Source organism: Heptranchias perlo, chromosome 29 (assembly GCF_035084215.1).
Source record: "Heptranchias perlo isolate sHepPer1 chromosome 29, sHepPer1.hap1, whole genome shotgun sequence".
Classification (NCBI taxonomy): Eukaryota; Metazoa; Chordata; class Chondrichthyes; order Hexanchiformes; family Hexanchidae; genus Heptranchias; species Heptranchias perlo.
The window spans coordinates 25,517,110-25,539,406 of NC_090353.1; the positions used below are offsets into that span (position 1 = coordinate 25,517,110).

Consider the following 22,297-nt stretch of genomic DNA (forward strand, 5'->3'; position numbering starts at 1 on the left):
CTAAGCCCCCACCTCCTTCTTGTCTCCACCGTTTCACTTTCTGCTTCCTGTTACGTAGGATTAAGGATGGCTTGTGTTATTGCACACCCGGGAAAACTTGACATTTGACTTTTTGACGTTGCGTTTTGTAGGGAATCTATCGCGTCAATGGTGTAAAGACCCGAGTTGAGAAGCTGTGCCAGGCTTTCGAAAATGGAAAGGAACTGGTAGAACTCTCACAAGCTTCGCCTCATGACATCAGCAACGTACTCAAGCTATACCTGCGACAGGTAATTAGCAATCTTTAGTTTCAAAAAGCTGGTGTGCAATGTCTCATTTGATCAGGATTTGTCCAGAAGTAACTACACACCTTCTATTAACATCTCTAAGCTGCACTGACACGGTTATTGTAATTTACCATTTTTTATTTTTCCTGTTTCTAAATGCTGTTGCATTCATATTAGGAACATAGGAACAGGAGTAGGCCATTCAGCCCCTCGCACCTGCTCCGCCATTTGATAAGATCATGGCTGATCTGTGATCTAACTCCATATACCTGCCTTTGGCCCATATCCCTTAATACCTTTGGTTGCCAAAAAGCTATCTATCTCATTTAAATTTAGCAATTGAGCTAGTATCAATTGCCGTTTGCAGAAGAGAGTTCCAAACTTCTACAACCCTTTGTGTGTAGAAATGTTTTCTAATCTCGTTCCTGAAAGGTCTGGCTCTAATTTTTAGACTGTGCCCCCTACTCCTAAAATCCCCAACCAGCGGAAATAGTTTATCTCTATCCACCCTATCTGTTCCCCTTAATATCTTATACACTTCGATCAGATCACCCCTTAACCTTCGAAACTCTAGAGAATACAACCCCAATTTGTGTAATCTCTCCTCATAACTTAACTCTTGACAGTGCTATCAAGCGGCACTTACTCACCAATAACCTGCTCACCGATGCTCAGTTTGGGTTCCGCCAGGACCACTCGGCTCCAGACCTCATTACAGCCTTGGTCCAAACATGGACAAAAGAGCTGAATTCCAGAGGTGAGGTGAGAGTGACTGCCCTTGACATCAAGGCAGCATTTGACCGAGTGTGGCACCAAGGAGCCCTAGTAAAATTGAAGTCCATGGGAATCAGGGGGAAAATTCTCCAGTGGCTGGAGTCATACCTAGCACAAAGGAAGATGGTAGTGGTTGTTGGAGGCCAATCATCTCAGCCCCAGGGCATTGCTGCAGGAGTTCCTCAGGGCAGTGTCCTAGGCCCAACCATCTTCAGCTGCTTCATCAATGACCTTCCCTCCATCATAAGGTCAGAAATGGGGATGTTCGCTGATGACTGCACAGTGTTCAGTTCCATTCGCAACCCCTCAGATAATGAAGCAGTCCGAGCCCGCATGCAGCAAGACCTGGACAACATCCAGGCTTGGGCTCATAAGTGGCAAGTAACATTCGCGCCAGATAAGTGCCAGGCAATGACCATCTCCAACAAGAGAGAGTCTAACCACCTCCCCGATTTATACCATAATCTGGATTCAACGGCATTACCATCGCCGAATCCCCCACCATCAACATCCTGGGGGTCACCATTGACCAGAAACTGAACTGGACCAGCCATATAAATACTGTGGCTACGAGAGCAGGTCAGAGGCTGGGTATTCTGCGGCGAGTGACTCACCTCCTGACTCCCCAAAGCCTTTCCACCATCTACAAGGCACAAGTCAGGAGTGTGATGGAATACTCTCCACTTGCCTGGATGAGTGCAGCTCCAACAACACTCAAGAAGCTCGACACCATCCAAGATAAAGCAGCCCGCTTGATTGGCACCCCATCCACCACCCTAAACATTCACTCCCTTCACCACCGGCGCACTGTGGCTGCAGTGTGCACCATCCACAGGATGCACTGCAGCAACTCGCCAAGGCTTCTTCGACAGCACCTCCCAAACCCGCGACCTCTACCACCTAGAAGGACAAGAGCAGCAGGCGCATGGGAACAACACCACCTGCACATTGCCCTCCAAGTCACACACCATCCCGACTTGGAAATATATCGCCGTTCCTTCATCGTCGCTGGGTCAAAATCCTGGAACTCCCTTCCTAACAGCACTGTGGGAGAACCATCACCACACGGACTGCAGCGGTTCAAGAAGGCGGCTCACCACCACCTTCTCGAGGGCAATTAGGGATGGGCAATAAATGCTGGCCTCGTCAGCGACGCCCACATCCCATGAACGAATAAAAAAAAAACATAGAGAGCAGTAATTAGCTTTTCTAAGGTCCTTGGCCTAGTATAAATCCTGAGAGGCAGGCCCTTGTTATTCTGAATTTCACGCGTTCAGAGATAAAAAAAGAGGAAATTTGTGACCTGCCCCTAAAGTTAATCCTTAGTGCAATCAACATGACTTATAAGTATTTGCTTGCACTGTTTTGTTATACAAATACATTAAACATTCATCGCAATAGCCATTTCCAGTTTAATGTTAGATGGTTCAATACAGACGATGCACAGTACCACGTACAAAACTCTAACTTGGTTCTTGGAATGCAGATCACATTGCAGATTAGTGCCTGCTCATTAGTCAATAAGACTGAATTATTTTCATAAACTATTACTCGTTAGGGTTGCCAACTCTCCAGGATTGCGCTGGAGTCTTCAGGAATTAAACACTAATCTCCAGGACACTGCTGCAAGCAACCCAGGAGAAAAAATTGTGTTATTAAAAAAAAATTTTGAACACTTTTGTTTACTAGTTATAAAAATATTGGAAATGGGAAAAAAAAAGTCTGTTTGACCGACAGTCAAGAATCATCCAGTCGGGGAATGAAGAGTCTGTTCTCTTTCCGATTGGTGTAGGAAGGCGGTACACCACGAGGATGGACATGTCGGGTGACCAATGGTGAGAGTGTGGGGGTGGGGTGGATAGAGGCAGGAGGTCATGCAATGAAACCTCCAGGAATACGTCCAACCAGAGTTGGCAACCCTATTACTCGTCCATAGACCTTGTCAAAAAGGCTAGTGAATTCTAAAATCAAAGTAACTAATCTGAGTATCTAATGTTAGCTTCCAGAACCTATTATGCTGTTCCGCCTCTATAATGATTTGATGGGCCTGGCCAAAGAAAGCCTGCATGGCGCTGGGGAAGGGGATGCAGGAAATAAAGATTCACCAATCGAAAAGGAGTCCATGCTGATTGTGCTACGACTGAAAGACCTGCTGAAGGACCTGCCATCTGCAAACAAGGCCACGCTGCAGTATATCATCAGACACCTTAGCAGGTGAGTCCAGACACAGCAAATATTCCATAAGGCAGTCGCTAAGTGCACCCTTAACCATGGCCTATTGGTGATGAGGGGAAGAGGAAGTATAAGTTTTATTAGGCTGTGTTTGTCAGTTACCTTTTCGGGAGGTTTTTTGCTTTAATTGTTTTTTTCTTTAGGTAGTATTGCTGTTGTGTGTGCATATCTCGGTATGGTCTATTATAATAAATATTAAAATAGTATTGTATCTTATGTGCACACTTGTGTCAGATGTCACACTTTACAGTGTTAAAGTACAAAAAAAGGAAGCTCGTCATTCCCCTGCAGTTTTTTATCTGGTCTAGATAACCTGACCTTTCCCACAGGATTTATGAGCAGTCGCCAACTTAAAAAAAACTTTTCTCAGTAATTAGCCTCTAATTGACATCATAATGTACCTACTTAGACTGCTTCACCACAGAAAGTCCCTGAGCAACAGCCTTAAAAGGACAGGCCAGGTTAAACTTACCATCTTAGCAGCTAAAGATCCAAAGGTGCTCCAAACCCCAGACTACATGTGAGCAATCAGTATAATAAAAGTCTTGAATAAACTATGAGTCAGACTTAAAATGTGTCCTTAGCATATTTAATTGAGGAATCCAAAAGTTGACCTTTGGATCACCAGATTAGCACTGAAGCCGAAACTGAATTCCCATCCCTAACATAATTTCTAACATCCAGACACCATCATCTTTAAAACACTGTCAAAAAATTATAATCAGATTTATACCATAATCTGGATTTTGAAACTCGTCTAGTCATAACTAGCAGACACAGAAGATTGACAGGATTAATTGATTAGAGTTCCCCATGTGATTTAGTGGTGTTAGCTCTTTTGCTGGAGCAATTGAAAACTAATCCCACTGCCCTGCTGTCACCCCATAGGCTTGGACTTGTCCATTTTGTCCTTCAAAGGTGCAACGGTCTCTGCCTCGTCTACATTCTGTGCTCTAGTAAATCACTGTACAAAGAAATTTGTCCTAAACTCTCCTCTCACTCTCTTAGTAACAATTTTAAATTGCTGACCCCTCGTCATTGACTCCCCAGACAGAAGAAATAGTCTTTCCCTATTCCCCCCATCAAACCCCTTCATAGTTTTAAAAACCTCTATTAAATCTCCTTCTCCTCTCCAGGGGAAATAGTGCCAGTGGCCCAAATTCTCCTCTTTAAAGCAGAGTTTCATTGGGGTGGTACTTCCACCCACCCCTTCATGTCTGCCCTAGCATCGACTCATTTTCCAGATTGGGTCTCAATAGAGATACATGGTGGACTCGTGGTAGGATTACCACCGTCAGGAGAGAGCCCTTCAGTGAGGAGAGCAGAATCCTGGTGGTGCTGCTTCGGGATGCATTCTGCAGTGCCAGAAGATCTGATGAGGGACCTTAAAGGGGCAGAGATGCACCGGAAATTGCAACTGATTTATTGTTACCTGATTTATCAATCTCTCCCTTTTTCAGTAGTGCATAAAAATATTGTAATGTCAATCTTCTGACAATGTCCATTGAGTAATGTATATCCATTATGTTTAGAATTTCAGAACTTGAACAACATAATAAGATGTCTCCGAGTAACCTTGGGATTGTATTCGGGCCTACATTGATGAGGCCCAGGCCTACAGAGGCAACCGTGTCCTTGTCATCTCTTGTTGACTACCCTCATCAGGCTCGTATTGTGGAAACTTTAATTGTCTTCTACACAAACATATTCGAAGCTAAAGCAGAGTTTAGTATGCCTTCAGATGAAGATACTGTAGATGAAGCATCACCAACCGATAATTACAATGCGGTAAGACATTTCTCCAAAATGTGAAAGCTGTAATGAACTGTACTGTTTATTGCAGATGTGGAATTCTTTGGTAAAATCTGTTTATTTTTTTCAATTATAAACTGGTCTGGAATAGCACACGATTTCCCTAAGAATTGGTTAATCGTACAGTCGGGAAATTTCCATTTCATTGTGGGAGGCCATGTAATCATGTAACTGTTTCATTGTGACCCGTTGAGTAACTTGCATGAGTTTAATTGTTATGAGGACTGTAATTGATTCATGTGATCCAAGACTTTTCAGTGTGTGATGTACAACATGATATAGGTATGGATCTATGATTGGACACTGGAAGTGTCCTATTCCGGACTATATAAAGCCTTGTGTGTTCAGCCTCGCAGAGTACACAAAGAATTGTTGGGAGTGGGGGCAGTAATTACAATAGTTTTGAGCCAATAGTTTTTTTTATTAGTTCATGGGATGTAGGCGTCGCTGGCGAGGCCAGCATTTATTGCCCATCCCTAATTGCCCTTGAGAAGGTGATGGTGAGCTGCCTTCTTGAACCGCTGCAGTCCGTGTGGTGAAGGTTCTCCCACAGTGCTGTTAGGAAAGGAGTTCCAGGATTTTGACCCAGCGACGATGAAGGAACGGCGATATATTTCCAAGTCACTAGTGAAGTCACTCTACTGTTAACACCTGCAGTAGGCACCCAGAACTTGAAATTACACTGCGATATTAGCAGAGTTGTATGAAATTCCTTTGTATGCTATTTTAGTGAAAGTCATCTTATTTATTCTGAATGAGTTAGGACTTCCATTAAAACAGTAGGCAAAGGAATTTCACATGAAAATGTTAAGTGTTTGTACACTAACATCGTACAGCACAATTTTAAGACCTTAATTTTGCTTCAAGGATTTCCTTCATCAAACTGGACTATGCAATTATAATACCAGCACACAAAAAATACACTTGTAAGAGGTTGTTCCAGTATTTGTGTGTATCTGAAAACTCTATAATTCAGTGACACTGCCTATTTAAATTATTTTCTATCTACTCTTTATGTACTGAGTTACAGATAGCTTTATAATGTGTTCCTATCTAACAAAGCATAATTAGCATGTGACCAATATTCATCTCCTGTCCCAGTACACTAAAACAAATGGTAAATGAGAACAAGACAAACAACCCTGGTAGTGATGGAAATGGAATTAACTTCTCTCATAAGTCGAATGAATATAACTGCCATTCAGTGGCATTACCATCGCTGAGTTCCTCACCATTAACATTCTGGGGGTCACCAAGGACCAGAAACTGAACTGGACCAGCCACGTAAATGCCATGGCTACTAGAGCAGGTCAGAGGCTGATCACTTTGTGGCGTGGCTCACCTCCTGACTCCTCAAAGTCTCTCCGCCACCCACAAGGCACGAGTCAGGAGTGTGATGGAATACTCTCCACTTGTCTGGATGAGTGCAGCTCCATCATCACTCAAGAACCTCAACACCATCCACAACAAAGCAGTGCACTTGATCATCACCCCATCCACTGGCTTAAACATCCACTCCCTCCACCATCGCGTACCATGGCTGTAGTATATATTATGTACAGGATGCACTGCAGCAACTCGCCAAGGCTTCTTTGATAGCTCGTCCCAAACCCGCGACCTCCACCATTTAGAAGGACAAGACAGCAGATGCGAACACCATCACCATCAAGTTTCCCTCCAAGTCACACACCATCCTGACTTGGACATTAATCGCCATTCCTTCATTGTCGCTGGGTCAAAATCCTGCAACTCCCTACCTAACAGCATTGTGGAAGCACCTTCACCACACGGACTGCACCAGTTCAAGAAGAAGGCCCACCACTACCTTCTCAGGACAACTAGGGATGAGCAATAAATGCCGGCCTCACCAGCGACGTCCACATCCCAAGAATAAATATTTTTAAAATATAAATAGCATACACAGAATGTATGTCTCCTGTAGAAGTGATGTACTGTTCATGTCTGATGCATGCAATACTTTAATACTTAAGTTCAATATTGTTCTTTTGTTGTAAACGCATTGGTCCAGATTTTACTGTTGCCAGTATTAGTGGGCAAACACTTTAAATGTGTTCTTATGGCATTTCTTTGTCCACTACCAGAATGATGCCAGGGATGAGAAACTATAGTTACAAGAAGAGGTTTGAAATACTGGGACTAATGCCACTGCAGCAGAGAAGGCTAAGAGGAGATTTAATAGAGATTTTTAAAATTATGATGGGTTTTGATAGAATAGGGAAAGACTATTTTCTCTGGTGGGGAAGTCAGTGAAGGGAGTCATCAATTTAATATTGTCACTAAGAGGGTGAGGAGAATGGTTAGGAGAAATGTCTTTATACAGAGTTGTTTGAGCATGGAATACTTTGCCACAGGGAATGGTTGGGGAAGAGACCATTGCATCTTTTAAGAGAAAATTGGATAAACATTTGAAGCAAATGAAGATGCAAGAGAGAGGGGGAGAGAGTGGGGCAGTGGGATTAGTCTTGGATTGCTCTAGCTAGTTGCTTGTGGAGACACAACGGGCCAAATGGCCTTCTTCTGTGCTGTAAACTCCTATGGTTCTATTTTAGCAAAGTCGTTAACCCATTTAGAATAACCAAACCCATTTAGAATAACCAAACCCATTTAGAATAACTGGACTGACGTCTATATTAAAATATGATCAGAGAATATCATCCGAACACATTTAGCATTCTTCAGTTACTATCACCAACAGTAATTTATAGGCTAATGTTTTTGTCCTAAGTAATATTGACCTTACAGAAGATATTTTACCTGAGATTTCATTAATTAAGTCTGTGTTTCAGGGAGGGTCTTCTGGAGCAAGAGTGGGATCAGGGAGTGACTTGCCTCACCTCGATGAGACTTTGGAGTTTGACACAGACAGGCTGTACTCTGATCCACTCTGTGGTAAGTAAAGTGCAAACAGACGTGCTCACCTTATTTTAATTGAATATAATATTAAAATGATGCTCTCTCTTTATTTTGGCCAAGAGTATTGTAGGCTGTCTGGAACATCATGTACAGTGCATCATGGGTGGAGATTCAACAAGATGGATTTCTGACCCAAGTGCCCAATCTGGCCAGAAAATTCAGCCTAACATTCTTATCATGGTGAAATAACTTGCTTAGTGTCAGAAGAAGTAGTGAAAGGTGATTCCCAGCTACTTCAACTCAGTGCACTGGTAGACTATTCAGGACTCTTGCACCTTTTGCTCCACTTGTGGCCTGGCTCAGTGTCAATTCCTTACACCAAATCCACATAGGTGACTTAACCAAAAGTGTAGTGTGTTTTATTGCATGAATTTGCTCGTACCTAACCAGGCAAACTACAGATTTACTAAACAATACTATGCACACATGGCAGTTAACATGTACACATGCATTGCATGTCATGGCTTTGGAGGAAAGATTTTTAAATGTCCAATTTTACTGCCAATGCCCCACTTAGTGAATGTAGTTTGATTCAAGTTTCTTTGAAATTGATTTCTATAGGTTTCCCCCCCCCCCCCCCCACAATGGTTCAATAGTTTTATCCAGTGACTAACTGAGGCATGCAGACTAGAAAGATCCCAGGTTCGATCCTTGAGTTAATTGATCTCCCAGGGTAGCATTGGGACTTCTATAATTGGATTGTATGTCTTGCCTCGATACCCTGGATTAGGAAGGGAAAAATAGGAAAGGATTCCCACTCCTGATCATTTATTGTACTGTTATTACTATCTTAATACTATTAATAGAAATTGTTGGCAGTGAATTTCACTGATTTTGCTGTCCCACACTGTCAACGGGATGATACTAACCTACATGTGTCTTATTTTAGAAAACTCTTTAGGATCAGAAAAGTCTTCAGAATCTCGCGAGCGGTCACTGGATTCTGATTTCGAGCTGGAAGATGGGGCACCAGAATGTGGTACTGCACAGACAGGGTCTGAGGAAGGAGTCCAGAGAAATCGAAAGGGATGTTTGCCCAAACAGGAGAGTGTAGTCAGTTCTGATGAGCCTCCATTCTACAGTGACAATGCAGAAGAAGACTGCGGTAGAGTCTCAAAACAGACTGATGCTGATGTGTCACAGACTGAGGGATTGGCGTCTGAAAAGACTGACAAATGTCCTACGGCTTCACCTCGACAGCTAAAGAAAGATGAGCAGGAAAATGCTGGTGATGAGGAATTGGACCAAGCGAGTAATTCCAACAAAAATCTGGCAGATTTCAATACAAACCAGTCAAATAATGTGGACAGAAATAGTTGGCTGCCTCTCCATTTCAGGAGGCCACTACATGTGAGAGAGCGGCGCAGTCAGTTGCCATGGGTACGAATGCGTCATGGGAAAATAGACATTGGCCTTGAAAATCGGGACCCGGAATTTGTCTGATCATATTTTATCACAAATTTGCTTTTAGAGTATAGTTTTCCACAATCAAGCGCTATGATGCTTTTTCTGGGACAAAGGATTGTATTGATGGAGGCAAGACATACAATCCAATTTCATTACACTTTCAAAGTGTTTGCTAGTTATTCTTTTGATGCAGGGAGGTGCAGCACTATAACAATGGTCACATCGAGAGGTTGTTTTGATTAAAAGGTGAATTAATTTGGTGAATCCAAAACTTGGAATCATCCTCACAATTTGCAGAAGTAATGTCATGGTACCAACATTCAGTAGAAATCTACTTCAGTAGCATGTAACACATTGAAAAATGCTATATAAAAAAAGCAGATTTGAAAAATAGCCACTTTGGACATATCATAAAGCAACTTGGTCAGACATTGATTACAAGCATCTGCACCTTAGAACTCGTGGGAAGCAGGTAGATAAGGATGTTTTGATGAAGAACAATCAAAATCTCTTGTATTTCATGAGTGTAGGATGCAGATAATTAAACATTTGAGGCCAGTACATGAGGCACAAGGAATAGAATTATCTATGCTTTTTCAATTATTTTTTAAAAATTTCCTCACCTCTCTCTCTCTCTATGCTTTTGTTTCATACTGGGCATTGGCAGCCCTCTACGTGGCCATTCTTCAAATGTGAGACTAGGCTATTCGATCACAGGAGGCATCACAACCATGCCCAATCCTGTCTTCATCCAATGTCCACACTCATGTGCTTTCCAGCAGGGGTCACTGGATAGTGCCCAGGAGCAGAAACCTGACTGAATTTCTTTTCCTCCTACCTAATCCAAGAGACTTGAGGCCAATTGTAGCACCACGTCTGCCACTCCAGCTGAGATTAGATAGCTCAACACAGATCAGGGATTGAACCTGGACTTTCCCAGTCTCTATGACTTGATATGATGTCAGGTGGTGCATTTGGGTAAATAGCTATGACTTTGACCGTTTCAGTGTGGAACTCACCAGCTATTGCCTGTGCTATGGCTGCTGTCCTAATTACTACCTAAAGTTAAAGTTTAGCCAAAGATGTTGGGCTCCCCATGTTAAATCAGAATGTTAGTTTGGACCAAATACTTGGCTCTAATACAAATCTTTTACTATATCAAAGTCTAGTTCAATCAGTTACTGGTTCCAACTCTACATTTTACATTTGTGATCTCATGAGAATTTAACTGTCTCAGTATTCTCTATAGCCCAGAACATAGTCCACTGAACCCTGCAACAAAATCTTACTTCAAAAACCTTTTTTTGTAAAGGACATTTAAATAGCCATTCAATCTTTGTCCTATCTGCATTCTATAAAGTTTTAATTTATTTGGTTTATTTTGCTTGCTATATTTCATACCTGTAATACGGACAAAGCAAGCTTGTGGCTTTGTGACTCCTGGTGTGAGAAAACATGGCTGGAATGAGAAATATAAAATCTGAATGTTAGAATTGTATTTTAAGATATGTCTGGTTGAGTGGAATAATAGAGTTTACTGATTAGTGCATTATGCAAAGGACCTGCAAACAAAACCTTGCCCACAGCTGCTCTCGATCTGTAGATCCCTCCTTCCCAACTCACGATGATTGACTGTAAAGCTTTGTCTATAAGTATCACTTTTGTGCACCTTCTTGTGCCCTTTGTGTATAGGGGTTTACAGGGCCTCAAAGATGGTGCATCTACATTTTACAGTCAGCTGACTGTATTCAGCCAGCCTGAAGTATTTTGGCGGAACAGGAAATTAATCTCCTTGGTTTAATACAGATTTCTAGAATTCAGAGAGAAAATGTGCCTTTACAAAAGCTGCATTTTCTTATTAATACAATGAAACAGACCTAATAGGTAAAAGTGTTGCTTCATGAAATCATATCAATGAGGTATAGATCAACATTAAGCAGCAGATGGAAATGTGGGATGGAATTGTAAGGTGGATGTCAGGTCTTTGTGGGAGAATTTTTAAAACATATTTTCTCTTCTCCCCTCCCCTCCTCTCCTGAAGTTGTTGACCCCCACACAAGGAGATCATTTCACAGGCAGTGCTTGCTGTATGGTACCTCGCCCAAGTAGCTATGCTTCAGTTGTGAACCAAGACACATCTTGCTTTGGAGAACATCACATCCAAACCGCAGGAACCATGTAGCACCGCATCACTGCCCTGGATGAGATTAACTAACTTAGTGTAGACAGGAGATTGAACCTAGAACCATCTGCTCTGTATAGCTCAGAGATTAAGACTTTATCTTTGCGCCATTAGGACAGCAGGAGTAGATTATTAAGAAGGCTGTGGAAGAGAGGAAAGGGCTAGGAGTGATGGAGATGATTTAGAGTGCAGAAGAATGGAGTGCCAACTATCATATGAGGAAGCGTTTAGGGCAAGAATGACCGTGCGGGGGATAGTGGCCAATACTCCCACTAATCTACGCTCAGCTGCGTGGAAGTGTTCTAAGGACCAAAACTGCAAGGAAGTCTAGTAGATCCTGAAGACCTGCATTGTGGTCAAAGCAACAGTTTAGCTGTTTGTGGGACATAGTAGCAGATTTGCTTTTTGTTTTTATATTGTATATGGCCAAGCAAGTCTGTTGCAGTGTGAGTTCATGATTTGTTGAAGTGCAATAGGAAGCGTCAGCTGCTTAGGTTGAAGTAAGTGACTTGTCTCCGAGCAGTGAAACAAGCTTGTTGTCTTCTTTGTCAGGATCCAGTTGTAGCCATATAGCTGAACTCAAAATGGAGAAAATTACAGCCGGCTTTAGGTGCATATTTTCTGTGCACATGCGCTTGTTGTTGTGGTCTGACCCAGCTTGCAAATGTGGACCCAAGAGCTGCTAAGAACACAGAGAACCATTAAGCCCAACAGATCCATTCCTTTTTCATAGGTTTCGGTCACACCTTCTCATCATGTGTGAAGATTTCCTCTGTGTGCCAGGTGTAGAAATCTGTTCTGTAAAACACGTGTACAATTTTATATAGAGGAAACCTTCCCCACCGTCCCCCCACACACACACCAAACCCCATATCCTTCAATCTTTTCTCCATTCAGAAATACAACTAGTTGCCTCAAAACAGAGTCTAAAATTGACTGTCTAATTTCAAGGCCTACTTTTCAGTGTAGCTGATCAGAACTGTAATTATTAGATTTAAGAATATTAAATTAGTGTTCTTTGACATTAGCCAGCATGTTTGGAGGAGCCTTTAATTACAATAGCGACTTTAATTTGACATTTTTATTAAAAAATCAAAGCAAATATCAAAGGAAATTTAATTTTGTACTTAATATGTGAATAAGTCAAACTGGACTTTGAAATTTCAACAATAGATTTTTAATGAGAGAAATACCTGAGTGTATTTTTTTAAATTCATTCTCGGGATATGGGTATCACTGGCAAAGCCGGCATTTATTGCCCATCCCAAGCTGCCATTGAAATGTTGGTGGTGAGCCTTATTCTTGAACCACTGCACTCCTTGTGGTGAAGGTACACCCACTGCTCTTAGATAGGAAGTTCCAGGATTTTAACCCAGCAATGATGAAGGAACAACGATATATGTCCAAGTCAGGATGGTGTGTGACTAGGGGGGAACTTGGTGCTAATGGTGTTCCCATGTACCTGCTGCCCTTGTCCTTATAGGTGGTGGAGGTTGCGGGTCTGGGAGGGACAGTCAAAGCTGCCTTGGCGATTTCCTGCAGTACATCTTGCAGATAGTACACTCTGCAGCCACGATGCGCCGGTGGTGGAGGGAGTGGAACTTTAAGGTGGTGGATGGGCTGCTGATCAGGCGGACTGCTTTGTTCTGGATGGTGTTGAGCTTCTTGAGTATTTGTTGGAGCTGCACTCATCCAGGCAAGTCGAGAATATTCCATCACACTCCTGACTTGTACCTTGTAGATGATGGGGAGGATTTGGGGAGTCAGGAAGTGAGCCACTTGCCAGAGAATACGCAACCTCTGATCTGCTCTAGTAGCCATGGCATCTATGTGAATGGTCCAGTTCAGTTTCTGGTCAATGGTGATCCCCAGGATGTTGATGGTGGGTGACTCGGCTATGATAATGCCATTGAATGTCAAGGGGAGGTGGTTAGACTCTCTCTTGTTGGAGATGGTCATTGCCTGGCACTTGTGTGGCACGAATGTTACTTGCCACTTATGAGCCCAAGCCTGGATGTTGTCCAGGTTCTGCTGCAGGCGGGCATGGACTGCTTCATTATCTGAGGAATTGCGAATGGACCTGAACACTGTGTGATCATCAGCAAACATCTCCACTTCTGACCTTATGATGGAGGGAAGGTCATTGATGAAGCAGCTGAAGATGGTTGGGCCTAGGATGCTGCCCAGAGGAACTCCTGCAGCGATGTCCTGGCGCTGAGATGATTGGTCTCCAACACCCAAGGCCATCTTCCTTTGCTCTAGGTATGACTCCAGCCACTGGAGATTTTTCTCACTGATCCCCATTGACTTCAGTTTTACTCGGTCAAATGCTGCCTTGATGTCAAGGGCAGTCACTCTCACCTCAGCTCTGGAATTCAGCTCTTTTGTCCATGGTTGAACCAAGGTTGTAATGAGATCTGTAGCCAAGTGGTCCTGGCAGAACCCAAACTGAGCATCGGTGAGCAGATTATTGGTGAGTAAATGCTGCTTGATAGTACTGTTGATGACTCTTTCCATCATTTTGCTGATGATTGGGAGTAGGCTGATACGACGGTAATTGGCCGGGTTGGATTTGTCCTGCTTTTTGTGGACAAGACATACCTGGGCAATTTTCCACATTGTCGGGTAGATAGATGCAAGTGTCGTAGCTGAACTGGAAAAGCTTGGCTAGAGTGTGAATTGCAGTAATCTCCTTTACAAATGAACTGGTAAAACAAATATTAACCAAAATTTATCAATGAAGAAAATATATACCTGAACTCTTTAGTGACTACAGATAGTCAGGCAAACTGGATTTAGCACAGTTGTGCCTCTCCGTGTCCCAAATGCATGGGAACGGGTCAGCCGAGTAGAGCAGCCAAACTGAGATTTTTATTACTGGAAAAGAGATTAAATTTACCAGTAACATGTTGTTTTAAAAAATATTAAATTAATAGCATTTAAATTTCACAGCTGTAATAACAAATAATGAATATATTAAAATTATTATGGAAGAAATCCATTCTATTTTTATCCAAACTGCTGCAGTTTAAGAATGTTCTTTCTGCAGCTTGTGCAATGGGGACATTATTATGCTGAACATTGATTCCTTCCCAAAGGAAGCATGTTTATTTATTTTTTATAGCAAACGTTGCTTTCTCCCCAACTGTTAAGTCTCCAGTCCCTGTCACCATTCCTGGGCTATAAGAGCAGTCCTATTGCTAGGACACTGCCATTGCTGTTCTGGAGCCAGCCACTAGGAGGTACAGGAGAGGAGCCCAGGGTGATTGAGAACTCCAGTCTTTTTCCACCTTCCAGTGACAGGTGAGATCCAGAACTCCCCGTTCGTTGAATCATGAACACAAATCCTACCACTTTGCAGCAACTTGCTTTGGAGTACTGGAATTTTGTGCCATATTTTTCTGATGAAGGTCTACACCAAAAACGATAACCTATCTTTCCTCCTTTCATATGCCGACACACCTGATGTGTATTCCCAACATCTGTTTTCATTTCATGTTTTGCAAATGCTAATTCCGAAATACAATTGTATTTGAGCAGTTTTCCATATCAAAGGGAATACTTTAATGTGCTTACATAAAGGAAAGGTTAGTATACTTCAGACTTCTCGATCTCTAGTGTTGAATCACCTTGTTTCCAACTTGGTAATTCTGTTTATGCCACCTGTTACATGGTACAGTTACTACCGTTAGTGAAGGCCCTGTGAAATCATAATTCAGGGTCACAAAATAACTAAAATAACCCTCATCATCACATGGCCACATTTGTTGTACAATATAATGCGATTTAACATCTTATTATAATACAGCCTTTGATGAGTTTTATTGATGTTATCTAATGATACCGCACTTGTATTTTTAGATCAGGGTATTGAGCAGGTCCTTGGCATGAACGCTTTGTGGCTACATTTATTTTTTTTTAATTTGCTTCAGATTCATCGAAGATACCGTGTGCGAGCAAATAAGCATTTGTGCGATGACGTGTACACGTGTGTATGTGTGCATGTACATGTGTGTGTGTATGTGCAGCCTTATGGCAACATATCTGTGTAATTATTCAGCAGTTCAAGTAACTTCATGTGTGAGATCTCATCAAACGAGTACAGTTTAATTCCCAGCTGTACAATGGTGGATGTGTATATACAATGGAGAAGGGGGAATTGATTCTTTTTTTTGTTGGACTTTTAATGTAAAAGCAATTGTTCTGTATAACAGGGTTTGTTTTATACATTTTTATTTGATTATGTAAATATAAGAATTTTTTCTTATACTGTATTTGCATTCATCCTGGGGAAAAAGCTGAAATGGATTTATATTTCTGACATTATATTTCAGGCTCTTTAATAATGGATGTGTCTGTCATTATTTATTCTGTACCTGCATTGTTATTACTGAATGTGTTAAACTCCAATCGGAGAGCCATATGAGGATATTGCACACACCTTTTGTTTGGAGACCATTGAATGTGCCTTCCTAGTTTAGTCCGCTAACATTTACAGAATAAATTTACAGGCCTTCAATTCTGGCCTCTTGCGCAGCCCCGATTTTCATTGTTCCACCATTGGTGGCTGTGCCTTCAGCTGCGTAGGCCCCAAGTTGAAGGAATTCCCTCCCTTAACCTCTCCACAGCTCTACCTCTCTCTCTCCTTTAATACACTCCTTAAAACATACCACTTTGACCAAGCTTTTGGTCATTTGTCCTAATATATCCTTATGTGGTTCGGAGTCTTTGCAACGCTCCTGTGAAATCCCTTGGGACGTTTTACTACGTTAAAGGCACTATATAAATGTACGTTTTTGTTATTGTTGAGTATAACACCTGTTTAACATGTTCCCATTACTCACTGCACAGTTTTGAGTAAAAACCTGAAGCTTTTTCTGGCTTCAACACGTGCCAAATTCAAATTAACATCAGGAAAAGCAAATCAAAGAAAGCACACTATTAAAATGAATATCACAACAGAATATATCAGAGCATCCTTTTAACCCCTCTCCCACTTCACAAAAAAAACAAGGTCATGGCTGTGGGGGGTAAAAGGGGCTGACTCCAATAGAAGTAATGTCACAGAGATCACCTAACAATGTGTCGTATATTAGAATACGATGATTTGATAAATAATTTAAAAATGGTGCAGATGTGCTTTGTAAAAACTTTCTTTAGCTGGCATACAGAATTGTGACCTCTCAGTTCTAACTGATCATCCATATCCCACATTATTTGTAATACTGTAAGAGATGTAACAGTCCATATAGCATTTACTTAATCTATTGTCTTATTTTTCTTTGACAGTTTCTTCTCTTTTTACACCCCTTCACCTCTCCTGTGGGCAGTGACGCCCCTCCCCCCCATTCTGGGGTCCAGTTCCGAGTGAGCCAAAAACAATGTCAAAGGGCCCATTTGTCACGAGTGAGGCTAGTAATTAGTGCAGTGGGGCAGAACTTCCACCTCCTGCTTTCATCCCACATGACCACGTCTCAAATCCCAGAGACTGGGTTATTTAAATAAAGGGGCGGGTGCCCATGGCTGTAGCGGTACAACAGAGCAGACACCCCTCCCAGAGCCAGAGTATTTTCAGGGGTGTACCCTACCATTCCCAAGAGATCAGAGCCAGAGGTTGATCAGGCTGAAGAGGTAAATATGCCACATTTTCAAATTAGTGATTTCCCACAATGTTAGACTCTTGTTCTGATGACAGTTGATCCCTCTGTGACTGTGGGGCCCACTTTAGGCCAAGGAAGGAACCTACTTGTGCTCTCAGCAGTCGTAGGTACTACTGAGTCAATCAGGGATCAGAGGAGTATCTGGTAGAACTCTTAAGATAGCCAGGAAACACCTTCAGTCAAGACTTTTAAATTGCTACCACAATATAAAGGGATGGGCAAAAAAAGATTCGGGGGCCCCCCACCATCCACCCCCCAGAAGAATTTACTGTCCCTTACATTCTTTGATTTTAAGTGGATTCAACTGTAAAAGGTCTGTGTCTGGGTCTTGCCCATTTTCCAATCTTCTCCCCCATCAAGATTATGCTAGGTTTGCACTAAAAAATTCATGCAATTTCTACCCTTGTGTGTCAGGCTATTTGACTGTGGAAAGCATCGCATTTGTACCCAATCCTGCATCTCTGTGCAAGCTCATTCCAGCAGATGGCAATCAGGGACAGCAACCTGGACTAATTTTCTCCCCGACTCCCCCTCGGACTGAGGTGGGAAATGGAAGGGTTCACAGTAGCAAAACACACAATCTGACAGACAAGAAATGGGCACAGACTGCCATGTTCTACAGAAACACACTGACTGATCACACAGGACTAAATGTCCCTTAAATCCTTTGGTTTTAAGTGGATTCAACTGTAAAATACAACATTCATTTTTCTAAAGCGACAGCAACATCTGTAGGCAAATGACATGAAACAGAAGCAATACTGGAAAAATGGCATCTTACATTTTGATGATTCTATTAATATATTCTGAGGTTTTTCTTTTGTGACTTGGCAATTAATGTATCATTGGTGGAGCCAGTTACAGAATAAAGGTGCAAAGTGATCTAATTTATAGTCAGCTTAGAGTGGCAAAACAAGGTTGGATTCATCCCAAAGTGCAACTTGTATTTGCCATTAACAAACTACCTACTTCTACCAGTCTGATCTGATACTGAAGTAACTGAGACTCACTTCAGGGGCAAAAATGGATCAATTGAACTTGGGTTTACAGCATAATATGATATTAGATTATTGGGGTGTGTTGTAGCTAATGTTTTTAAAAGCAGCTGTTAGCTAACGGGCACTTAATGTTATAGAAATGAGCAGGTAGAAACCCCACACCTGGTCTAAATTGCTCTTAATTGGAAATTACTCTGACTAGAATTTCTGGGCTGATATATCTCATTAACTTATCTCTTTCAAATCCTATGCATTTCTACCAAATGAGGAGAATTTTTTTAATGCAGCAAGTTGTTGTGATCTGGAATGCACTGCCTGAAAGGGTGGTGGAAGCAGATTCAGTAGTAACTTTCAGAAGGGAATTGGATAAATACTTGAATGGGAAAAATTTGCAGGGCCATGGGGAAAAAGCAGGGGAATGGGACTAATTGGATAGCTCTTTCAAAGAGCCAGCCCAGGCACGATGGACCAATAGTCTCCTTCTATGCTGTATCATTCTATATTCTGGTATTCACTGCTTCTCAGTACATTCTATTCATACCATGAAATTCAACAAAAAACCTTAATGCCTGTACTCGGTTCCATGTAAGTCAGGTGATGCTAGGACTGCACCTACTTATGTGGCTTGAAGTTGAGTCACTGCTATTGCTTTCATATTTTGTCATCTATACTGGATGTTGTCCAAGAGTACAAGGGGTGCTTTCATCACTACATCACCAGTTTAAATGAAACATACCAATGCTCATTGCTACACTCTGTTAATGGCAAACTTGATTCATAAAATCCAGGAGAAGGCAGGAACCTTGTGAGTGAGCAGCCAGGTCAGGACTTGTTGGATTTTGGTTCCTGGGGGACAAGGGAGAAGGTTGAGCAACATTAATGATGAGCACTGCTATCTCTATACCCAGAGTACTTGATATTGAAAAGTGACCAAACTGAATATTATTACATTTCTCATCCCTAAAATCTCTTTGATTTCAGTGTTTTATTTTTTTAAAAAACCCACATGGCACATTTCATCATGATCAGTTTTTTTTGTTATGGTTTAGTAGCACCAAGTTATAAATAATTTTTAAATGAGCTTTATGCCAGGCTCACTCCTATCCTTATTTTAAAAATTAACTGTTAAAGCAGTTTCCAGGCGAGCTGCAGACTCAGGCTGTTACATTAAGCATGAAAAGCAATGCAGGGCATCAAAAAAATAATCATGAATTAATGGCTTGCAGGTCAGAAATTCCTTCATTAAAAATAATGGCAAGCTGGGAAAGAATCAAAGTTGAAACACTGATTCACTGCGACTTATACAATAATATTGATCTTGAGCAGGTTCAAGTTTCAATATAGGAAAATATTTTCCACGCATTTTTATCATAAAAACTGCAATATTTTCGCTACCAACTTGTTCTCCCTTTTTGATTCATTTTCATTTTCTGCCAATTTCCTCCCCACCTTATTTGAAGGTACTGATTCTATACTGGGTATGGTTCTCAATGGCACCAGGCCACCCTCCAGTACCTTACCCAGGCAGCTATTCTTTATGTCTGGCTAAACATCACAGCAAGTGCAATCCTGCCCTCAGTTGCCCTTCACACATGCGTACTTCCATCTGGGATCACTGGATAGTGATCAGGCATGACAACCGTGATCCATTTTCTATTCCTGAACCTATGAATACAGAGGCTGCTTACTCCAATTCAGTTTGACTAATTCAGACTGGGGATCAACCCTTGGACTTTCTGTATGGCTCAGTCTCTCACTGGATGAAACCCTTTCACCAATGGGGGAATCCATAACATCTTTATTGTAAAACCTATGACAAACATCAAAGTCAGAGGCAAAAACACAAATCCCTTGGTTTTTACAACAACATTTTTATGGGCTGTTTTGGAGTATAAGTGGTGAGTTCAAACTAGTCAAATAAAAAAAATTGCATAATTTAGTAGGAACCCCCACAAGCTTAACTTTGGCTTAATATGTTGTCCTGTTCTGTGTACATTACAAATAAAGGCAAACATTTTTATATACCTTTGTTTAGATTTTTGCAGCACATTTATGACCAATTTCAATTCATTTCCTAATCAGCATGAAACTACCCATAATTCAACATGAAATGATACTAAAGAATCCAAGGCCATCTATCTAATTATGAAAGATTTATGTTTACCGTGCACTTATGTCTGTCACACGTCAAAATTACATACCTCAAAGTAGCATAGGAACAGGAATAGGCCATTCAGCCCCTCGAGTCTGTTCCACCATTCAATTAGATCATGGTTGATCTGTATCTTAATTCTATCTACCCGCCTTGGTTTCATAACCCTTAATAGCCTTGCTTATCACACTTGAGAAGCATGTCACACTTGTACCTGATTGGGTTTAAATATATATTTTAATAAAATACTGACCAAACACAACTGAACAGGTTAAAGATGTACCAAACAACAGGTAGCAAGCAGAAACAAAATTTGCTAATCAGCACTGAGCAATGAGCAAAAGCTACATATAAAAAGAGAGGGAACCAATGAAATTGTTCCAAATATTTTTTTAAAATTCTTTCAGCCACTACCTCAGACTCTCAATAAACCAAAGAAACTTAATACTGATACTAAAGACTTCAACTCCATTGATCTATATATAGGAGATTCGGGTTTACTGTGGACCTATGTCTATCACACCTTAAAGTATCACGTTTCCAAAGTATCACACTTGAAATTGTATGATCATAGCTGAAGAGACTGAACAAGGTAGTACAGCTCCAGCTCCCAATATGCATCTGTGCTGACGACTCCCAGAATTGTTTCAATGATTGACTAAAAGACTGGCTATTCATGGAGAATGCAAGGACTTGCTGTTTGTAAGATTCATCCCCCTCCTCCTCTCTTGCCCTGTCCAGTGATAGAAAAGTAGTGGCAGCACAAAACCAGGAAGTCATTATTGTGGGTTTGAAAATAAATATTGGTAAATAGTAAGGCTCTTGGCCTTTCCCTGCATCCTTACTAAATCTGACCAGTAATTGACTGCATTACCTGTGGCCCTGATCTCCTACAACATTCTGCTGGACAAAATTTGCTTTGCTCCCCTGGAGTTTTGACAGAAAAATGACATAAATAATATATACATGAATTTTTTATTCAATTTCTGTTTATTAAAGCAGCCATGTACTTATATACTGTTCCACAGACAGATTCCTCCCACTCCCCCAATCACTTTCCTCAGCTACCCTGCTCCCAATATGCAGGCTTGGTTTCCATATCTAGGCTCTTGGCCTTTCCCTGCATCCTTACTAAATCCGGCCAGTAATTGAATGCATTACCTGTGACCCTGATCTCCTACAACATTCTGCTGGACAAAAGAATTATGTGACCACATGGTCCTAATTTGCTTTGCTCTACCCTTCTCCTCCATGTTACATGCACTAATTTATTCATTTATGTTACTTTGGTATGTAAGGGGAAACATTGCTTTATTTATCTATCTGCTGTTGGTAAGAAAGATACAATTTATTCATTCATTCACTTTCCTACTTCACTGTCTCCGTACATATCTTTTATGAAAATTTCCACTCAAATCACCACATCTCACAATGGGTTAGGATCAGTAAATGAAAAAAAAATTGGATGATTCACTTTGGAAATAGTTCTGTCAAACTTTTTTAAAGAAATATTTTTTGAAAATGTAGTCATTGCAAAGCTTACAGTTTGCATTTTATGGATACAGATATTGATTGGATAATTTATGCACTTCTTAAATAAATGTTGAGGTGTACCATAGTTAATGTGAACAATTGAGCATATTTTTTTTTTAAATTCATTCTTAGGATGTGCAATTTGCTGGCAAGGCCAGCATGTATTGCTGGTCCCTAGTTGCCCTGAGAAGGTGGCAAGCCTTCTTCTTGAACTGAAGCAATTTGATAAAACCGAGGGCAGTTAAGAGTCAACCATGTTGGCGTGGGACTGGAGTTAAATATAGACACAGGCCAGGTAAGGATGGCCAGTTTCCTTCGCTAAAGGACATTAGTGAACCGGTTGGGTT

The 22,297-nt window shown here is 41.3% G+C and overlaps 1 protein-coding gene across 5 annotated transcripts in view; it reads left to right on the plus strand.

Annotated features, from left to right (window-relative positions):
• The window catches only part of LOC137299528 (rho GTPase-activating protein 45-like), a 178,131-nt gene extending 162,178 nt beyond the window's left edge, over positions 1-15,953 (plus strand). For all 5 annotated transcript variants that reach the window (XM_067968335.1, XM_067968336.1, XM_067968332.1 and 2 more), the window contains exons 19-23: positions 132-269; positions 3,040-3,254; positions 4,805-5,060; positions 7,892-7,994; positions 8,908-15,953. In XM_067968335.1, the coding sequence (XP_067824436.1) occupies positions 132-269; positions 3,040-3,254; positions 4,805-5,060; positions 7,892-7,994; positions 8,908-9,461 (1,266 nt within the window). In that variant the 3' untranslated portion in view covers positions 9,462-15,953. The remainder of the gene's footprint in view (positions 1-131; positions 270-3,039; positions 3,255-4,804; positions 5,061-7,891; positions 7,995-8,907) is intronic.
• Positions 15,954-22,297: the final 6,344 nt, after the last annotated feature.